This window comes from Oryx dammah, unplaced genomic scaffold, assembly GCF_014754425.2.
Source record: "Oryx dammah isolate SB20612 unplaced genomic scaffold, SCBI_Odam_1.1 HiC_scaffold_22, whole genome shotgun sequence".
Classification (NCBI taxonomy): Eukaryota; Metazoa; Chordata; class Mammalia; order Artiodactyla; family Bovidae; genus Oryx; species Oryx dammah.
This window is the reverse complement of record NW_024070206.1, coordinates 12,139,636-12,162,187: the sequence shown is the minus strand read 5'-3', so window position 1 is coordinate 12,162,187 and position 22,552 is coordinate 12,139,636. Positions and strand designations below refer to the sequence as shown.

The 22,552-nt window shown below is 48.1% G+C and overlaps 1 protein-coding gene and 1 pseudogene across 2 annotated transcripts in view; both read right to left on the bottom strand.

The window, feature by feature from the left end:
• The window catches only part of MYO5B (myosin VB), a 338,248-nt gene extending 315,913 nt beyond the window's left edge, over positions 1-22,335 (bottom strand). For both annotated transcript variants that reach the window (XM_040264474.1, XM_040264475.1), the window contains exon 1: positions 22,200-22,335. In XM_040264474.1, coding sequence (XP_040120408.1) covers positions 22,200-22,226 — 27 coding nt within the window. In that variant the 5' untranslated portion in view covers positions 22,227-22,335. The remainder of the gene's footprint in view (positions 1-22,199) is intronic.
• On the bottom strand, positions 6,120-21,479 carry LOC120880799 (annotated as a pseudogene).
• Positions 22,336-22,552: the final 217 nt, after the last annotated feature.

Sequence of the window (22,552 nt, the reverse complement as noted above, 5' to 3'; positions counted from 1 at the left end):
GGGAATGTCTGAACAAAGACTGAAGGATTTACCGTTTCCTTAGGAAAATTCTTTCTGGGTATTGCACAAGCTTCCCTCTCCTTTTGTCTCCCTGTATGCACTCACAGTGTGAAAATTCAAAGACCACTTCCATGGACCTCCTGCAAAGTGCTGGTCTCACACATCTCCACGGACTGAGGACGGTTTACAGTTATGACCCTTTCTAATACTGACCTCTGAAATCAGAAGGCTTAAGCTACTAAAGCAGTGCGTGCAAGGTCCTCTGACACGTTTCATTCATCTACCTTCACTTCCATATTCTGCTCCAGAACATTCAATCACCCGCTTCGATCTGGAGGTTATTTGTCAACTGTCCAACTTCTAGAGGCTCGATCTATAGCAGATGAGAAATAAGTCATTGGAGGCAAATAGCCATACGAATCAGAACTGGATTACCCTGTGAAAGGTCATGGAAACACTTTCCTCCTCGTTGTCCTCTGACCCAAACCCTACCGACTTTTTAAGATCTAGTCTGAGATCCCCTGCCCTCCAAGAAGCCCCTGTTTCTCCTGCTTCCCCAGCTGAGACAGGCGATGACCCACAGTCAAGAGATTATCTCCTACGCCTAGGGCTCCTTTCGGTTTTTTAAAGCAATATGTATAACTTGAACATTCAGGTCTCCAAAACAAATAAAGCCAAGCCCATCTGCCATCTGCCCCCATCTGTGAGGCAAAAACACTTTATCATTTGTAAAAACCTGTGTGTAAAGGCCACTGCTGCCCTGAGGGCTTACAGTCTAGGTTAAACCAACAATTCAAAAAATAAACCATTAGAGAAAAGTGGTAAAACTGCACATAAAGCAAGGTCCTATGGTATTTATATTGCATTTATATGAAGGACCACATGGGGCCTTGGCTGGCTTTTTTTTGTTCACTCTAAATTATTCAGCGCTGCATTGATAAACTGCTCATTAGAGTGCTAACCCCTAAGGCACCAGCCCCGCTAAGAACAACCCTCTTGCTTTCAGGGCTATCTCTCAAAGCATCACCTCTTCATCGCCTCCCTCCCCTCCAACTGCCAAAGCACATGAAAGGCCTTCATCCTTATAAGCCAAACTTGCTCAGCAGCTAAGGAAGTAAAGTGGAAAATCTGATGACAAGGTGATTTATCGAGGTGCTTTTAGAGGGCTGTATTTCCAGAAGACTCAGGAAAGGAAGGACACTTCTGACACCAGGGATTTTAGAATACAGGCTGTCCCTTCCAGGAACATCCCTACATCTCCTGTGTCTCACCCCATCAGGGATCCCCTCACCAACTCCCCTTCCCCTGCAGTCTCTGCCATAACCTGGGGCTTCCCCAATCCCTACCCACCAGCTACACCAGTATCAGCCTGGACACTAGGTAAAAACTAAGGGAATACGAATAAAGTACAGACTTCTCATGTTTTTAATACTGGTTTATTAGTTGTAACATGGAGAAGGCAATGGCAACCCACTCCAGTGTTCTTGCCTGGAGAATCCCAGGGACAGGGGAGCCTGGTAGGCTGCCGTCTATGGGGCTGCACAGAGTCGGACACGACTGAAGCCACTTAGCAGCAGCAGCAGCAAGAGTTTTAACAAATGTGCCATACTAACATGAGATGTTAAGGGAGGAAACCAGGGATAGGGTATAAGGGAACCCTAACATCACAACTTTTCTGTAAATCTAAAATGGTTCTAAAATAAAAGTTTATTTTAAAAATAATCTGAAATACTGATGAGGATGTAGAGAAACTGATTCATTCAGAAAGTCAGGCAGTTTCTTAAAAAACTAGACATGTACAACCATACAGCCCAGAAAGCGCACTTCTGGGCATTTCTCAGAAATGGAAACTGACCTTCACACAAAGAAACCTATACCCAGTGTTTACAGCAGCTTTACTGTATTAGCTGTTATCCAGGAAAAAACCAGATATCCTTCAGTGTGTGAATAGTTAGACTGTGGTACATTCACAGCATGAAATAATAACTCAGCAATAAAAGGAAGGAATTATCAATATACCCAGCATAAATAAATCCCCAAAGAATTATGTTGAGGGAAAAAAAGCCAACTCCAACAGTTTATAAACTGTAGCATTCCACACATAATATTCTGAAAAAGTTATAAATGGAGAACCAATTAGTGGTTGTCAGAGATTAAAGGCTGGGGGGCAGGTGTAGATGGATGTGGTTATAAAAATAGGAGGGATCCTTGCTGGGATGGAAATGTCCTGTATCTTGACTGTATCAATGACAAAATCCTGCTTGTGATGTTGTACCATAGTTTGGCAAGATATTCCCACTGGGGGAAATTGACTAAAGGGTGCATGGGATCCCCCAGGGCTCAGTGGTAAAGAACACATCTGCCAGGGCAGGAACCACAGGAGATGCAGGTTCAGTCCCTGGGTGGGGAAGATCCCCTGCAGGAGGGCATGGCAACCCACGCCAGGACTTTTGCCTGGAGAATCGCACGGACAGAGGAGCCTGGTTGGCTACAGTTCATGGGGTCGCAGAGTCAGACACGACTGAAGCGACCGAGTGTGCACGCACAGGATCACCCTGTATTCTTTATTACAACTGCATGTGAATCTACATCTCAGGGCCACAAACCCAAATTCTAACTACTGTTTACCACACTGACTGACTGAAAAACTGCCATCTCTTAAGGCGTCCTGTAACTTCACAGGAAAAAAAACACACAGACGCATAAACATAGCTCATCAGGAAAGTGTGACCACTGACCCCCTGCCCCCAAAACCCGGCAAATCACAAGAAACGTGAGGCAAGATTTTAAACTCCAGCATCGAGCCAAGAGCTGACTTACTGAGTGAGATGAAGTGGAACTCGGTCATAGCCTGACTAATTATCTGGCGGGCACTTGGCTGCATCGTTTTAAATACAGGCTACCATGCCAGGGCCGCCGGTGTTACTTACAGCCCTGGGCGCATTATTCTTTGGCCGGCATTCAGGCAGTTTCAGATTTCTGCCACGGCTCACACTGCGCCTTGAGCACAGTTCAGGCCGATGGCTCACACTGTGCCTTGAGCACAGTTCAGGCCGATACCTGCAGCATCTGCCCCAAACAGCAGGGACTCTACCTGCCGAGTCTTGTGTAACCCCAGGAGCCCGCTGAGTGGCGCTTCATTTCACACTGCCAGTCAGATTTCAGGGCTGTTAACATGGTGGGCAGTCCCTAGAGCCTTTACGAAGAATGGATTACAGAAGGTTAAGGGATGTGAAGCGAGGGAGGAAGGAGGAAGAAGAGGAAGCAACCAGAGAAAAAGGAGAGGACGTGGAATACTTTTGGCAGAGAAGAGAGACAAAAAAAAAAAAAAAACATTTATTATTGGACTGTTGTAATAGTAGACATCCCTGGTGGCTCAGACTGTAAAAGCGTCTGCCTACAATGCGGGAGACCCAGGTTCGATCCTTGGGTCAGGAAGAGCCCCTGGAGAAGGAATGGTAACCCACTCCAGTATTCCTGCCTGGAAAATCCCATGGACGGAGGAGTCTGGTAGTCCATGGGATCTCAAAGAGTCAGACTTGATTAAGTGACTTCACTTTCACTTATTGTAATAGTGGTTGTTAAAGCCCATATCTCAGCATCGTTTTTGGGTCTAAGAGTAGGTTAGATATGGAAACCACCACCAGAATCCAAGGCAGGGATTGATAATAGTCAAAAAAAAAAAAAAACAGATTAGAGGATTTCGCTGATGGTCCAGTGGTTAGGAATCCACCTGCCAGTGCAGGAGACACGGGTTGGATCCCTGGTCCAGGAAAATCTGACATGCCGTGGGGAGACTAAGCTCACACGCCACAACTATTGAGCCCACACCCCACACCTAGAGGAGCCACAGCGACGAGAAGGGTGTGCACCATGGCAGAGAGTAGCCCCAGCTCGCCACAGCTAGGGACAGCCTGCTGCAGACACCTGCCAAGTGCCAGAAGGGCGAAAGCCAGACACAGCATCCCGTCAGTGGTGTCCAGGTGGCATGCTCCTCCCCATACAATCAGGGGAGGCCCACAGTTGTAAGAGGTCTGGAGCACCGGGGCTGAAGATTTGAGGTGACGGGGGTCCACAAAGCCAGGACCGTAAGCCTGCTTCTGTTCTTTCCCTCCCCACACCTGAGAGAGGAGAAGCACACGCATAGCCCTGGGGCTTCCCCACCAATGCTGGGGCTTCTCTAGGCAAGAGGACCCAACCCAAGGCTGGCCGCCCATGTACAGGGGCCGGAGACAGTGAGTCAGCGCCCACAGCAGCCCTCCCAGCCCTTCGGGCTCTCACCCCACACTGCCCTTGGGACTGACGCTTCCCAAGGATAAGACCTTCTCCTAGCAACGGGATTAGCACCAACTAATGCAGTTCACATGGTCTCATTTTATCCCACGAACAAGCCTCAGTTGATATGATACCTTCTTACCCCTGTTGTACAGATAAATGAAATCTAGAGATGAAGTAACTGTCTACGGTCACAAAAGGGGATTCCCTGGTAGCTCAGATGGTTAAAGCGTCTGCCCGCAAGGCGGGAGACCCGGTCACATAAGAGCTTCCCCGGTGGCTCAGTGGTAAAGAATCCGCCTGACAATGCAGGAGCCATAGGTTCAATCCCTGGGTTGGGAAGGTCCCTGGAGAAGAAAATGGCAACCCACTCCAGTAATCCCATGGACAGAGGAGCCTGGAGGGAGGGCCTCAGGCTCCTCTGTCGTAAAAAGAGCCAGACTTAACAACTAAACAACAACAAAAGGTCACACGGCTGGTAAGCATAGGGAGATGGTGACACAGAACACCAGTATTCAAAACCCAGGTTGAGTCCAGCTGAAGGTTATGCTCTTGACCACGACACTTTCCCTACCCTTTTTTCTCCAGAACTTTTTTTTTAATTGTGACATAACACACATAATATTTGGAGAAGGAAATGGCAACCCACTTCAGTATTCTTGCCTGGAGAATCCCATGGCCAGAGGAGCCTGGTGGGCTACATACAGTCCATGGGGTCACAAAGAGTTGGACACGACGGAGCAAGTAAGCACACATAGTATAAAGTTGACCATCCTAGCCATTTTGAAATGTACAGTTCAGCAGCATCGAGCACATTCACATTGTTGGGTAACCATCACTACCACGCATCTCCAGAACTTCTGATCTAGCAGAGTTGATGCTCTACATTCACTGAGCAACTCTCTCCTCTCCCCGCCCTCCCACAACCACCTTTCTGCTTTGTCTCTATGAATTTAACTCCTGTAGATCCTTCCTACGGAGAAGGCAATGGCACCCCACTCCAATACTCTTGCCTGGAAAATCCCGTGGACGGAGAAGCCTGGTGGGCTGCAGTCCATGGGGTCGCGAAGAGTCGGACACGACTGAATGACTTCCCTTTCACTTTTCACCTTCATGCATTGGAGAAGGAAATGGCAAACCACTCCAGTGCTCTTGCCTGGAGAATCCCAGGGACGGGGCAGCCTGGTGGGCTGCCGTCTATGGGGTCGCACAGAGTCGGACACGACTGAAGCGACTTAGCAACAACAGCAGATCCTTGCTAAGTAGAACTATGCAAGATCTGTCATTTTCTAACTGGCTTATTTCACGCAGCATGAGTCTTCGAGGTTCATCAGTGTTTACTAGCGTGTGTCAGACTGTCCTTTGTTTTTTGCCTGTTTTTAACTGAAGGTTCCTTCCTAGTCCTACATCCATGAGTGGCCATGACCCAGGGGAAAAGGGAAAGGAATCAGGGGCCATGGGGAGTGGCCATCTCTCAACACAGCGTTTATATACAGAACTAAACACACAAGCCCAGAGTCACTGCTCTTAGAAGTTGGCAGCACAGGAAAAGGGAGGAACAGGTGCGAATTGGGGAGGGTTAAAAAAATACACCCACCTGCCCCCACATACGCCTATTTGAGCTTAAGCTACTTCAACACAAGAAGAAATCAGAAGATCAAAACAGTCTGAGGAGGGGGGCAGAACCTTCAGGGATGGAGGGAGGAGGATGGTCCTGGAGGCAGGGGTGTTGCTTGGCAACTGGAGTGAAGAGATTGCCCTCCCCTTGCTGGGATCTCTGCCCCACACCCCCCAAGTCCGGTAGGAAGCGGGCAGCCTGCAACCCTGTGGGCAGGTCTGGGGTTGTCAGATGCTCCAGGCAGGGGGCTGGTGGGGGCTCAGGAAGATTTGCCCTCCAAGGAGATGAGGACGCTTCCCCCCAGCTTCTCTGCCAGGGTGCAGTGGTCCTTGACCTCCTCGGAGCAGTTTGCCTGTAGTCATATTTGATCCCCATCAGCTTCTCCTTGACGGTATCCTTGGAGCTGGCACAGATCGCTCTGCTCTTCAGGGTGCAGTCTCAGGGTTCCCAGGCCCCCTTCTCGCTCTCCTTGGTCTCACGGGTAGCATTACATCCTTGTGTGGCAGCCCCGTGACAAGAGTGGTGTGGCATCGTCTGAAGTCTGGCCGGCATCACCCACCAGCACCTCCTCACCCTCCTCCAGCATGAGGTTCGTGTCTTCACTCAGGCAGAATAGCACCTTCTTGGGCTGCTGCACATCCTCTGGTGAAGACCACTTACACACTTTCCTGTCACTGAACACTGTGACGAGACCACAGGCAGCCACACTGGCGACCGCGTTTCTAGAAGTGAAGGGGAAATAGCAGAGAGAGCCAGGAAAGACAGGAGCCACTGCGGCCGCCGGGATGAGACTGAACCAACGTCCTTCCTTTCTAAGGCCGAATAATATTCCATTGTATGGATGTGCCCCATTTTGTTTATCCACCCATCCACGACGAACACTACCTTTTGGCAACTGCAAATAAGACTGCTCTGCCTTCCTTTCTCATCCTGCCTGACGCATAGCAGCGGTGAGAAGGTACCTTCTCACCAAGGATGGATGGAGCATCCTTCCATCTACTTTCAAAAGGGCCTTTTAGGAAATTAGGTGGAATGGGCTTTTCACTTGATTTTTTAAATCAATAGGTATTTATTTATGCTATTATACTTGTCGTAACTTTGAGGCAATACACCCAAGTTAGGCAATTATACACCTAATTATATTAGCAATCATATATATTTAAATGGGACTACAGATTAGTGTCACTAAAATTTTGGTGAGCCTTTTTAACCAAACAAACCAGAACTGCTACATTCAAAGGAGTATTTTTCTGACGGGGGAGGCTCTACGCAGATTCATCGCCGAAAACACCTGAAGCCTGACTACTCCTGAGGACAACGGCTAGTAAGAGGCCGCACAAAACTGTCATCTGTACCTCCAAGTCACACTTTGTCTATAACAGAAATGTAAGCCAGTGATTTCCTGCCTTACTCAAACAGCTTCATTCTTTCAATAACCCTTGGAAGTTTCCAGAAAACAAAGCATACCTTCCAGGCAAAGGTTCTGCCTTCCATACAAAGGAAAAAGAATGTCATCAGATTTGAAGCCAATTTCAGAACTACTGATGAGCTCCAGTATCCTTGTATCTCTGCCAAAGGGAATATACTGAAGGAAAAACCATTCCTTCAGATAGGCTCTGATGTGTTAGTCATAAAAACCATATTTTAAGGGTATTCTTATCATTTTGGTGCACTTAGCTTCTTACATAGTCACACACATGTACACACAGTAAAATGACCATTAAAAAAGCAAGCAGAAAAGAAACACTAGTTTGTGGCTAAGGAGACATTCATTTCCCTTCTTATTGTTGTTCAATGGCTAAGTCGTGTTCGATCCTTTGCAATCCCATGGACTGCAGCACACCAGACTTCCCCAGGAGTCATTTTCCTTATTTCACAAATAAACATCAGCTCTTATTAGCAAGTGCAGGCAAATTAAGAACTTGATTAAATCTGATGAGATAAGATAAAGCAGTTTATCTCCTTTTAATGCAGGAACACCTCTTTACGACTTATTCATACAACAAATGAACTACTGGACAGGAAGAGCTCAAAGCCAAAGACTGCTTTGCAGGGATGGGCTGTGACACACATCACTGCAGGCAGGAGGTGCTCCGCGCAGGTGCTGGCCGAGGGATGAACATAAGATGGTCTGAATCTTTAGATTCAAACTGAGTATCATCATTGTTTCTGTGGAGAGAAGCTTACTGAAACAAACTTGATCTGATTTTTCTTCCCTGATTCACTGTTGCCTGTTTTGAAATCCACCTGCTTTTTTTGATCTTGAATAAAGGATGGAGATTCATATTCACCCCTACCTAATCATGCAAATATCCATGAGTCTTGGTGAGATTGTTAATAAAAACTTGAGTTAAGTGAAAAAAAAAGATTATACTTATATTTTTTAATTGGACAATAATTGCTTTACAATGTCGTGCTGGCTTCTGCCATGCAACAGTGTGCATCAGTCACAATTATACATATATGCCCTCCTTCTTCAGACCCTCCTCCCTCCAAGATTATACTTTTAAGGTAAAAACCTTACTTTTTTATATACTTTTAATATACTTTTATTATATTTTTAATTATACTTTTAAGGTAAGTGATAACCTTCAGAAGGCAAAAGCAAAAAAATGCACGTCATCAAAATTGTGTAAAATTAGGGTATTCAAAACCAAGGCAGTTACAGTGATATGAGCTTTCATAGCCACAAATGTTGCTTTGCTCCTAACCCATGTTCAAACCTTGTGTTAAGCCTTTGCACACAATAATTAAAAAAAAAAAAAAAGAAAAACAATATCTAATTATCTCCTAACAGGGCTCCACATTCCATAGATTTAGGCAAGTGCCAGAGGAAACGGATGGGCTTTCCACCGGGTACTCTAAGGCAAAAGTCGTGCCAACACGACAGCAGACAGCATTACAGTACAGGTGGTCCCTTGGTGAAGAGACCCTTCCTCCAAGAGCCATGGCCTGGGAACAGTGAGGAGCACAGGTGGTCTCTACAGCAGCTCCAGGGCATTTACTGAGTGCCTACAGCATGCCAAGCCCCATCCTGAGGAACGTGAAGGATGTGAGTATAAGATTCAACCTACATCTTCAATGAGAGCAACTGTGAAAACACACAAACCCAACCATCCATTGCACGCACGTAAGAAAACACAGTGAAACACAGTCTAAAATTACCTACAATCTCAAAGCTTTTTAAAATGTGGCTTTATAACTCATCCTATTTTCCGCCAAATCACCTTTTTTTTTATAAGTAACTGATGAAGCACAGTAATGAAACGAATACCCATGAGCTCGTCGGGAAATCAAGCGGCCTGCTAACAACGCTGTTCCCCTCCTGCTCCCCCAGCACCCCTACCCTCCCCAGATAACTACTATTCCAGCTGCCCTTTCCCTATTCAAGTTGCCTTTTCCCTCATCCCCTCTTTTTTACTCATTTTATCACATGTATATCCTTCACCAACACTGTTCGTTTTGCTGACCTCAGAAATTCATAAAAATGGTATCGATTCTGCCTGAATTCCTCTCTGAAGCCCCTAAGCTGTGCGTGCGTGCTCAGTCACGTCCAATTCTTTGTGACCCCATGGACTGCAGGCCACCTAAGCTGAGTATCACATCAAGTCAGGTAACACATTCTGAGCACGCTTCATAACACTGGTGGGACTGCACTGGGGTCTGGATGGACAGCTGGCAAAAGGAAGTTAAACCGGAGTCTAAACTGAATGTCTGAGGCATACAAATGTAGTTGAATACAGTACCATTTACCAGCTCAAACATCTTTCCTTTCATTCTTCCCCACAAACACACAGCATCCAGGCCACATACAGGGGGCCTGGTGTCCTGTTGCCCAGTGCCTTTTTTCTTGTGGAGGCTCTTAAGCCAGGGGAACTGAGCTACTCAGGGCTGAAGAGATTATAAGCCAGGTCTTAGAATTCCAGGCAAAAGGCACCTGGGCGTTCTTGTTCCTTTTAGGATTTCATGCCACTATGTGTTTGAGCTTTATAAAGGCAACAGCTTTACAGGAAAACCATTAAGTATCAGCCATGATGGACCTCTTTAGTCCTCTCCGAACTTCAGCCAAGGAGAGAAAAGCCTGCAGGGGCCACATCACTATTAGAATCACTCAAAGGAGGGTAACCGTTTACCGGCCCTGGAATAAAATTTAAGATGAGCGTTATGGGTCATTAACTTGGAGCTCAGATGTATAAGCTACATCATTCCCACAGCCAATTAGCAAAAACTCACCAGTGGCCACAGGACTAGAAAAGGTCAGTTTCCATTCCAATCCCAAAGAAAGGCAATGCCAAAGAATGCTCAAACTACCACACAATTGCACTCATCTCACTCACTAGTAAAGTAATGCTCAAAATTCTCCAAGTCAGGCTTCAGCAATACATGAACCATGAACTTCCAGATGTTCAAGCTGGTTTTAGAAAAGGCAGAGGAACCAGAGATCAAATTGCCAACATCCGCTAGATCATGGAAAAAGCCAGAGAGTTCCAGAAAAACATCTATTTCTGCTTTCTTGACTATGCCAAAGCCTTTGACTGTGTGGATCACAATAAACTGGGGAAAATTCTGAAAGAGATAGGAATCACCTGACCTGCCTCTTGAGAAACCTGTATGCAGGTCAGGAAGCAACAGTTAGAACTGGACATGTAACAACAGACTGGTTCCAAATAGGAAAAGGAGTCCGTCAAGGCTGTATATTGTCACCCTGCTTATTTAACTTATATGCAGAGTACATCATGAGAAACACTGGACTGGAGGAAACACAGGCTGGAATCGAGATTGCTGGGAGAAATATCAATCACCTCAGATATACAGATGACACCACCCTTATGGCAGAAAGGGAAGAGGAACTAAAGAGCCTCTTGATGAAGGTGAAAGAGGAGAGTGAAAAAGTTGGCTTAAAGCTCAACATTCAGAAAACGAAGATCATGGCATCCGGTCCCATCACTTTTATGGAAATAGATGGGGAAACAATGGAAACAGTGTCAGACTTTATATTTTTAGGGTTCAAAATCACTGCAGATGGTGTTTGCAGACATGAAATTAAAAGACGCTTACTCCTTGGAAGAAAAGTTATGACCAACCTAGATAGTATATTCAAAAGCAGAGACATTACTTTGCCAACAAAGGTCCATCTAGTCAAGGCTATGGTTTTTCCAGTGGTCATGTATGGATGTGAGAGTTGGACTGTGAAGAAAGCTGAGCACCGAAGAATTGATGCTTTTAAACTGTGGTGTTGGAGAAGACTCTTGAGAGTCCCTTGGACTGCCAGGAAATCCAACCAGTCCATTCTAAAGGAGATTAATCCTGGGTGTTCATTGGAAGGACTGATGCTAAAGCTGAAACTCCAGTACTTTGGCCACCTCATGCAAAGAGTTGACTCGCTGGAAAAGACCCTGATGCTGGGAGGGGTTAGGGGCAGGAGGAGAAGGGGACAGAGGATGAGATGGCTGGATGGCATCACCGACTCGATGGACATGAGTTTGAGTAAACTCCGGGAGCTGGTGATGGACAGGGAGGCCTGGCGTGCTGCAATTCATAGGGTCGCAAAGAGTCGGACATGACCAAGCGACTGAACTGAACTGAACTTGCGCTCATCTACACCAGGACCCACACAACTGGAGGAACTCCTTGCATCAAATCTAAAAGCCCTGGAGCTCTCAAAGAGCTTAAGTCCCTGATAAGCACCTAAAGTTACAATAAGGATCCTGGGTCCTGGATGCTGGAGGAAGGGCCTTGTCTGATGGCCAAGCTGACATCCTGAGTGAAAGGGAGTTCACTTTCCAAACACCCGTTCAGACTATAGGCAGTGAGTGGGGCACATCCATAAATGTGAAAACCTTCGACTAAGTGGGGAGGTGGGAGAGAGCCTCTAGGAGTCTCAGACCTGCTTCTCTGGTCTTAGCCCAGAAAGGGAACGAAACGCCCCTCGGACATCAAGTATGACAGGAAGGAAGATGTTCAGGAGGCAGATGGAGCCAGGAGGGAAAGTGTCTGGAAAGCAGACAAGTGTCCTGGAATGAAAGGAGGGTTAGATTTAAAATTGAATACCATGTGTAAAACAGACAGCTCTTGGGAAGCTGTGTAACGCAGGGAACTCAGCTTGGTGCTCTGTGATGACCTAGAGGGGTGGGATGGGTAGGGGGTGTATACTTACGGCTGATTCATGTTGTCGTGTGGTAGAAAGCAACACAGCATGGTAAAGCAACTGTCCTCCAATTAAAGAAGGATGGTACGGGGAGGGAGGAGGGAGGGGGGTTCAGGATGGGGAACACGTGTATACCTGTGGCGGATTCATGTTGATGTACGGCAAAACCAATACAATATTGTAAAGTAATTAACCTCCAATTAAAATAAATTTATATTAAAAAAGAATTTTAATCAAATAAGTTACACTAATTGAGTTTCATTTACACCTTCTGCTTGTTACATTTAGCCCTTTTTGTAGATGTGACCCCGCCAGCTTCAGGGCCTGTATGGCCTAAGGAGAGCCAAAAACCAGAGTTTTTCCTTCACGAAGCACAGTTTTAAGAAGCACCAGGATGCCCACAGGGCTGAGAGTGGTGGCGGCAAAAGGACTCAAGCAGCAGGATTCCCGAGGAGAGAACTGTGGGTCAGACCACCTCCCTTGTTCTATACTCAGAGACCCTCCTTTCTCCTTTCTCTCTCCTGCTGGGGGCAGGGCAGTGCCAGTGGAAAGGACCCTTCATGTTAGGGCCTCGTTTATCCACAAATGACATTCCAGACCCACCTCAATGGAACAGAACCTCATGGAAGGCAGCAGAACCTCATGGAAGGCAGCTGGCATGGGGGTGCGGGGTCCTAGCCTCCTACCCAGGAGGAGTGTAGCTTTGGGCAAGTGAGGCAGAGGTCCCTCGTTTGTAATGAGGATGATGCAGGGGCCTACAGCATAGTGTTATTGTTAAATGAGTTAACATACACCTCTTAGAAATGACCTGGCTCAAAAGCAGTTGATAAACGTCAGGTAACATAACTAGTGGTTTCCAACTTAGAGCTCAGAGATGTGTAAGCTCCTAAAAAGTAAAGGGGACACTCATGCCAAAGTACCTCATTTAAAACACATATTTGTAATATTTCATCCTGAACATTCTGGTTTCCATGACTTCCCACATCTAAAAATATAATCGTTTAATAAGCAAAAATATAGTTATGAACAATGTCTTAAGAGAAGAAAATCAAGGAAAACCACAAATGAACACACCAAGCAGGTGGAAAGACGCTCAACCCTCCAATGAAAGTCAACTTTAAACACAATTCAAACATTTAGTCTCAGTTTAGAAAGAGGAAGCCAGTGCCAGGGAGGCGTGAAGAAAAAGACTGTTTTTATCAACGAAGGCCTGGAAACGTGCACGCCAGCAACTCCACCTTCAGGCTCCTATCCCAAAAATACTGAAAGGTTCCAAGAATGCTCTGCAACATTTTTCACAGTATCAAACGACTGGAACCAACTAAACATGCATCAAAATGGGAATGGTGAAAAATATAACAATACAACCGAGGAACCCTGTTATGAAGCCATTAAAATCATAAACTTACCTTTACATGCTACAGGGTGAAAAGGCCCATAGTAGATCAAAATTTAAAGTAAAAAAACAGGATCATGCCATACATCCAAGTCTATATTGACTGCACCTTGGCTGCATCACGCCTAAGTCTAAAGCAGCACCGGCCCACAGGAATAGGCAAGCCACGTGTGGAAGTTTAGATTTTCCAGTAGCCACATTATATCCAAAATATTATTTGAACACTTCATCAACATAAAGAAAGCCTAAGTGAGACATTTGACATTCACTTTTTGTGCTCAACCTTGGAGATCTGGTGTGTACCCATCCCACCTTAGGCCAGCCTCACCCCAGGTGCTCAACAGTCACGTGGTAACTTACTGGATTTACCCTACTGGACACAGTGGGTCTGGCATACGTGTGCAGTTAACAGGGGCTGTCTGGGAATGGGATTACAGAGCCCTTGTCTTGCCTGCATTATATGAATGGTTTCAATAATCATTTGTATTAACAAAAAAAAAAATAAGAGCATGGTGAAAAATTGCTTTAATTTTCCTTGAGAGCTGTAACAGGAGAGCAGACAGCACAGCTTAAATTAAAGCTTCTTTCAGACTGTTCTTGCTCTTTCCGCAGGAGGCCATGGGGATGGGAACCTTCATCCCCACGCCTTGGTTGTCTATTCCTCAGGTAGTTCCGTACTTGCAGCAATCCTTCCCTTCCTCTCTCGTCTCCTTATGGCCAACATCCCTGCCAGATGGGTTGAGAGAGGAAGCCAACATCTGCACCATCACTGAAGAGGGAAACAAGCTGATGGACAGTTGCCAAGTGCAGACACTGTGCCAGACACTGTGCCAGGCGGGCACTTCACCTATGTCTGATCACATAATCCTCCAATAATCTTATAATGCAGGTACCATGGCAATTTTTCAGATTAAGAAATCAAAGCTCAGAAGGTTATCTGCTCCAACGTGTCAGAGCCGACAACGTGTAACCACACTACCCATATGGTCCACAGCAAGACTGTGGCCACAGAGCCCGAGATCGCCCATCCCAAGGTCATGATCTTATCTCTATTAAAATCATGCTGTAAGACAACTGTATTTCTAAGAGGAAAGCAAATCCCAAGCATCTATTATTTGCAAGAACATCAGAACCTCACATTTCTCATTTAAGCTTGTTAATACATCCTCAGTGTAAATATTTCCACTTAGACAAACCACTGTCACCCCAAACTCAATGTCAAAATCAAGCATTATCCTTGACTTCTTTATTTCTGTCCATCCTCATGGTGGAAACTTCAAGTTCTTAAATGACTCTTCTTCCATTGCCTGTATAAGCAGATGTTTGAGTTCTAACCTGAGTAATCCCTAAATGACTATAAACAGTGATAAGCACACCTAGCACCCAGATCTTAGTTTCTAAATACCAGTCTTCAGTAAAAGGGAACTGACAGACATCACCTTAAACAAGGGATCAAAGTGACACCACCTGTAATGAGACACTGATATCACAGATCTCCCGAGATGGTCCATCTCCTGTGAGGAAGGCACGTTATTTCTGATGTGTTCTTGCCCAAAATTTATAACTTCCATCTAAGCATGGGAAAACATCAGACAGACTCTAACTGAGGTTCATTCTACAAAATAGCTGACCAATTCTCTCAAAGTGCCAAGGTCAAAAGGAGAAACTGAAATTGAGGTCTGACACCAAACAGAGGAGACCAGGCAGTTGTGGTGCTAAACCCAACATGGAATCCTAGGTGGGCTCCTGCCAGGGAAGGTTGGTGGTGGGAAACCTGGGCAAGTTCCCATCAGGCTTGTAGACAAGTTAACAGTATTATACAAATGTTCATCTCCTGGTTTCAGTGATTACAATGTACTTATGAAGCGTTAACATCATGGGAATTTGGGGATAAATACACAGAAACTCTGCTATTTTTACAACTTTTCTATAAGGCTAAGATTTTCATAAAGAGTTTTTAAAATACTGCATGGACAAGTAGTTGGATGGCATGGACAAGCCGTCCTTGTCCATGCTTAAACTCACCCTACTGTCTCCCACTGACGGTGCCGTTCCCAGTCTCCATGTGTATCCAGTACCTGTTCATTCTGCCGAGCCCACTCAGCTCCCACTGCCCGCCTGACCAACACCGCTACAGCACATCTGTAGCTGGGAGTGCCTGCTCTCCTCTCGTGGCACACGGGGCGTGCTGGCTTGTTAACTTTGCGAATTTATGTTTTATTATCCAATGATGATGCAAAATGTGTGTAGACAAGAACATCAGGGCACACACAACTCCTCTCACTTTAAAATGGACTGCTTTTTAATGTGGTTCCTGGGAGCCTACTGAATTAGAAAACAGAGGTCATTTGAACCTATCCAGGTTTATCCTGATGATTCCGTATGAACAGTGACACTCTATCACCCAGAGAAGGTGGTGGGTAGACTTATATATGTTAAACAGTTTAGTTTATAGCTAAGTCTTACCATAGCAAATGACAGTATCAAACACAAACACATGCACGCCAGAATTTGGAATGTCTACTGAGTTCTCCTCAGAGGAGCCCTGGCCCTCCAACAGCAAGAGAACGCCATCTTTCTGTTGAACAAAATAAGCACAGTAATAGACTCCAGCCAGACCTGGAGCTGTCAGAAGGTCTAATGGGTGGCTATCCTGAAGCTAACGAAATGAAATTTTAGGAACACATCAACAAAAAGGAAATGGGGAGAAACTAGCAGCTGAAAAGCAAGCCCTATCACGAGGCCCAAATGGAGAGACCTGGCGTCAGCACGCAGGTATAAGGAAGTTCACACCCAGCAGAATGTCAGAGTGTCAGAGGTGTCACAAGGGGCGGGGGCAACCTCCCAGACAACGCCCTACTGGGTATGAGGCAGAGCACACGACACACAGTGGAGACTCCCAAAGTGTTCGCTACAGCCTCCGATGACACCACCCTAATGGCAGAAAGCGAAGAGGAACTCAAGAGCCTCTTGATGAACATCAATGAGTTAAAAAGCTAGCTTAAAACTCAACATTAAAAAACCAAAGATCAGAGCATCTGGTCCCATCACTTCATGGCAAATACATGGGGGGGGGGGGAAACAGTAACAGACTTCATTTTCTTGGGCTCCAAAATCACCGAAGACGGTGACCACAGCCACAAAATTAAATGACACTTGCTCCTTGGAAGAAAAGCTACGACAAACCTAGACAGTACATTAAAAAAGCAGAGACATCACTTTGCCAAGTAGGGTTCTAGTCAAAGCTATGGTTTTTCCAGTGGTCATGTATGGATGTGAGAGTTGGACCAAAAAGAAGGCTAACCACCAAAGAACTGATGTCTTTGAACTGTGGTGTTGGAGAAGACTCTTGAGAGTCCCTTGGATGGCAAGGAGATTGAACCAGTCAATCCTAAAGGAAATCAACCCCGAATATTCACTGGAAGGACTGATGCTGAAGCTGAAGCTCCAGTACTTTGGCCACCTGATGCGAAGAGCCAATTCATTGGAAAAGACCCTGATGCTGGGAAAGACTGAGGGCAGGAGGAGAAGGGGACGACAGAGGATGAGATGGTTGGATGGCATTACTGACTCAGTGGACATAAGCTGAGCAAACTCTAGGAGAAAGCAGAGGACAAGGAAGCCTGATGTGCCAAAGTCCATGGGGTCGCAAAGAGTCAGGCATGCCTGAGCAACTGAACAACAACTGCTCTCCAGGATCTCAGCCTAATCAGGGAGATGTGGCGTGAGACAGAAACTGTCAGAGCAAGCCTGCTCAGTACACACAGGTTACAAGCAGGCAGAGAACATGCCCTGGTTATGAACTGGTTAACAATTCGCATGTAAACTTGGGAATTCTTTTTTTTTCCATGCCAAGTTTTAAGATTTTTTTTTTTACTTCTTATTTTGTACTGAGGTATAGCTGATTAACAATGTTATGACAGTTTCAGGTGAACAATGACTGTGGCACATCAGCCATACACATACATTTATCCAAACTCCCCTCCCATCCAGGCAGCCACGTAACACCAAGCAGAGTTCCCTGTGCTATACAGCAGGTCCTTGTTGGTTACCCATTTTAAACAGAGCAGTGTGTACATGTTCATCCCAAACTCCCTAACTATCCATTACCCCCATCCTTCCCCCAGGCAGCCATAAGTTCATTCTCTAATTCTGTGCATCTCTTTCTGTTCTGTAAATAAACAAACTTGGGAATTCTGATGGTCATCAGCAGAGCCAAGAAGGGCCCACTGGGTTTGCAGGCCCAGCTGGGCAAGGGGAGAAGAAACAGAGTGACAGCTAGGGATGGAAGGAAAGCAACAGGTGAGGCAGAGAATAAGGCCGGGAAGGAAGACGGGAGTGTGGGACACAGAGCCCTGAGCGGCCAAGAGCCCTGGAGCTTCTCAGTGCCCACCCGGCCAAGCCACCGCGGCGCTGGGTTCATCCAGGTTCCCCACGTCAGACCTTGGGATGAGGATCCCTGTCTAAGGGCTTGATCCGGCAGGGCTCTCAGGAAAGGGGAATAGGGCCATGAAACTGGGGGAGGGAAGGAAGCCCCCCAGGAATGTGGTGGTCAGGAAAGTCCTGAGTGGAAGCACTTCTGCTCAGCCTGTGCAAGAGCTCTAGAAACAGCGTGGGCCTCGCGGAGAGCCGCCTTGTGCCCAGGGTCGGGGAACTGGGAGCTACAGCTCTTAGACGCCTGTTGGTTAAAGGACTGTCCCCCACTGGGGCAGGAGTGACATCACTTCTCAGGTTCCAGGAAGCTTTGACAGAGACCCAGGAGTTGAGTGCTGGAGGAAGCAAGCGCCAGGCAGTGTGCAGGGGGTGGTCCAGGGCAGACGAAGAGCATAACAGCAGCGGTTCGCCAGACCCTTGTATCTCTACCAGTAGGCACCAGGGGAATAGGAGCCTCTTGCTGACTTCCAGACCGATCCTGGAGAAGCCTGTCTCACCCGATGCACAGGTAAGAAAAGCCAGTTCTAGAACACCAGCCCCAAAGCACAAGTTCTATTTTCCAAAGGATTGGCCCCAAAATAGCACCCTTCATAAAGGCTCCCTGAGCTCAAAGCCATCGCTGACACACACAAGGCGTGTCCACTAGTAAAGTCACTTCCTAGCAGCATTCAAAAGTCCTCCGCTCAGACACCACCTATCAACTAGAAGCCAGGCAGGAAAGGGAGTATTTGAAGGTGCTGGTGTCAGCCTGGTGATTTCCCCAGCCGCTGCTCAGTTGGTAAAGAATCCGCCTGCAATGCGGAAGACCTGGGTTCAACTCCAGGGTTGGGAAGATCCCCTGGAGAAGGGAAAGGCTACCCACTCCAGGATTCTGGCCTAGAGAAGCCCATGGACTGTATAGTCCATGGGATCGCAAACAGTGGGACACGACTGAGCGACTTCACGCTCACTGCTAGCTAGCACCAAAGTAGCACACTGAAGACCTCACGATCTGAGAGAGCAGTGTTTCAATTTTTCATCCAGAATAACCCTCATATAGAGCAGGGTTGCATTAATCAGCCTGAAAGAGAGGTTATATATTTCATACTTTAAAAACCAGACTATTTTCTGCAACTACCATAATCAAATCATGTTTACTATGCTTAGGCATGTTTGGACATCTTCCTGGGACCAGGGCTAATTTGATTTATAAAAGACTGTCTTTTCCTGTGGGTTGGAAACAAAGTACTAACACTTGCCACATATGTGCCACTTGTGACGAGAGCCCATCATTAGCTCCACCTTTCTGTATGGGCGGCTGGGGCTGACTCACCTTGACATCACCCTCGAAGCGTCAAACATAGACTCTCACTCTCTTTTCCCATTGAGGAAAACCTCAGTACAAAGAAAGCAATTTCTTAAAGGTGAGGTGTTGGGTCTTCTGAAAACAAGAGTGCCTTTGTCATAGGAAATGCCCTCTACCGATAACTAAAATCATCTCTCCCCTCCCCACAAAAAATGCCACATATCATATAAGCCTCCAGTTGCAGAGAACAGATAGACAAGGAGAAGAGCAAGAAAACAGTAATGTGCAAGGAGAAGAAAGTCTTTTCTTGGGTAACTGGGAATAGACCAATCTACCAGGTTCTTACCTGAAACTATTTACAGTATTTACAGGCTAATTTATACACTTAAATAAGCATTTCACAGTCCAATAACAACATCTTATACCCTGTCACTAAAGCAACAGGTATAATCAATAAAGGGCTCTAAAATTTCCATCCCACGCATAAATGCTGTTGGCATAATAGATCATTATTTCCATCATGCATAATACATTAAAGTGCGTGCCTGGACCCAGTGTTCCTCACATTAGAAAAGCCCACTAGCAAGTTAAAAATAAACAAGGGAACATTGGCTACTTTGATAATACACTAAACAAACCATCTTCCCCAAGAAACAAAGTGAATCTAAGTCGCAGGCACGGTTTCTCTGTATAAATTATGATTCATATGCATACTGAGACTCCAGCCTAGCGAGTGGGACGGTCATGGTGAGGAAACAACACAACTGCTCCTCGTAGTAAAACATAAGTGTGTTCAACTCTGCCAGAAAAACCAACAGCTGCTCAAGATACAATCTGGTTGGAAGCTACTGCGTGGGCCACAGAAAAATCTCAATCTGAGATTCATAAACCTAAAACATGATTAAGAACAAGAAACCCATTCACAGTGAGGTACTGTCCCCAGGCCTTAGGGAGATATGCAAAGACTGCTTTTGGACTAAGAATGCCAAACCCTCATACCAACGAAGATACTTTTTTTCTTAAGCACCTTGAGCGCCCTCCCAAGACCTTTTCTTCAAGAACCGTTTTTTGTCCTTTATTATGTATAAGTCAAGAGAGAGTACACTGGAATTTTAGCTCAGACTCTTCCTAACTCATCATTCCTAATAGTTAACATGCAATATGCTCATCTCTAACTAAATATCAAATTGAGTGTTTCCCCTGAAAAGTGTCTTTAAAAGCAACCCAATGTTCTTGTTTTTCATGATCAGGATTCTGAAAATTAAGGGTTTATTCAGCTGTCCATTAGCTTCGTGTAATACGGCAATTAGTTATCGTTTGATAAAGTACTATAGGATACGTGGCAGGTATATTCGGTTGAGTCACTCATTTTACTTGGGAGTACAAGGGGTATTTTCGGGCACTTTCGTAAGGTTCAGCGCTTCACACTCCAGATTTTTCCCCGCCTCACTGGCTTCCAGCCTCTCGTTGAGGTACCAGATAACCCGCTTCAAGGGAAGGACTGAAAGCGGAAGCTTAGAGGGCTCCTCCCAAGACTCCCAGTGGTCAACAGGATGGGACGCTCTTCCAAAAGCAGAAACGCCAGAGAGTGCACCGCCCGGCTCCAGCCTCACACCCTTTCTTTCATCCGCGATCGCGCCGGCACCCCTGGGGCTGGCGGAGATGCACCAGGTGAGGGCGACCCCGTCCCCAGCCCTGGTACAGACTCCACTGCAAACCTCATGACCTCAGGTCATCCGGGTTCGGCCCTGTTCCCCCCCACCCAAGAGGGCGAGGAATTAGAAACGTCCTCAAATGGAAAGGGGGCGGCCAGCCCACGGGGCTGAAGGGCTCGCCCAGGTGCGGGGCAACCGCGAGAAGTCTCCAGGTGAGGATACGGAAGTACCTGTCCCTCCCCCGCCCAGACCGGTTGGCCCAGGCGCGCGTCCTGGGGACAACACACCCGCGCGCGCGCCAGGCACCCCTCTGCACACGCGGACAGGTGGGCACCAGGCACCCCAAACGTGTTCCGGCCCCAGTGAAGACGAACCGGCAGACGACGTGTCCGGGACATCCAGAACTCAAAAAAAAAAAAATTTTTTTTAAGGGGGGATGGGGTGCGAACCTACAAAAGGCCCCTCACCCCCTCACTGCCCCCCGCGCCGGCACCAAGCGCAAACCCGAGGGGCCCCGGCGGCGGCAGGCGCTGGGGGCAGCGGCGTCCCGTCTCTAACTTCAATCGCGGCAACTGCTGCGGAAGCCGGGCCGTCTCTCCGGCTCGCCGCACCTGTTCTCCCGACTCCGAGGACCGAGTTCCGCACATCCATTCTGACCTTGAGGACATCCTGGAAATCCCACACTCCACCCCGGGGGTCAGCAGTACTCCCACCCCCTCCCCGCAGGGACTGAAGCCCACTCGGGGCCCGCCAGGAGGGACCGCCTCAAAATACCCACCCCGCGACGGAGTAAGAAAGCGCTCCCCACACCCTCCCGGGGGAGCATCCTTAGATCCGCGGCTTCCCCACCCCCTTGCCGCCGCGCCCCGCCCCCAGGTTGAGCCCCCACATTTTCTCCCCACCCCGCAAATGGAGGAACACACCCCCCCGAATTCAGATCCTTTGGCACGCGAGAGGGTCACCCCCGCGAATTAAGGGTTCCCTCTCTTTGACACGTGACAGGGTCGCCCCCGGAAGATAGCGCTGCAGAGAGGTGGGGGTCCCCGAGCAGGGGACCACCGCGGGCGGCGGGGCGGGGAGGGCGGTCCCCGCGGCCCGGGCTCCGAGCCGGACGGTGCCGGGAGCTTCGGCCGGACTGCGCCGGGGCGAGGACAGCTACGGCAGGGCGTCGGGGAGCCGGGGTACGGTCCTGGCCGGGGCGCTCCCGAAACAGCCAAACTTTCTCCGCCACCTGAAGTTAGGGGCTCGGAGGCGGCGCGGAGCTGGGAGGCTCCGAGGAGTCGCCGGCGCCCCGACGCCCCGGCGGAGCTGCAGGGTACCGAGCCCCCGCGGGCCGCGCGCCGCGCCGCCCTCCCCCGCGCGCCGGGCTCGGCGCGGCCCGCGCTCACCTGGCTGTAGAGCTCGCTGACCGACATGACCGCGCCGGCCGGGCCGAGCCCGGACGCGGTGCCCTGGGCGGGCGGCAGGTCCCGGCGGCTCTCAGTCCTCGGCCGGCCCGTCCGGCGCCATCTTCTGCCCGAGTTTCTCGGCTCTTTCCCCTCCTCTCCGACCTGCCCCGCCGGCTTCCTGGAGGCGCCGCGGCCGGCTCGCTGTCTGCGGGCGCGACCTTTACTCCTGCGGCGGCTGGCGGGCGGGCGGGCGGGGGAGGAGGCCGCGGCGCCGCTCCCCGCGCAGGTATGGGAGGCGGCGCGGGCGCGCCGGAGGGAGCGGGCGGGCGCGCGGCCGGTGCGCCGCCGCCGCC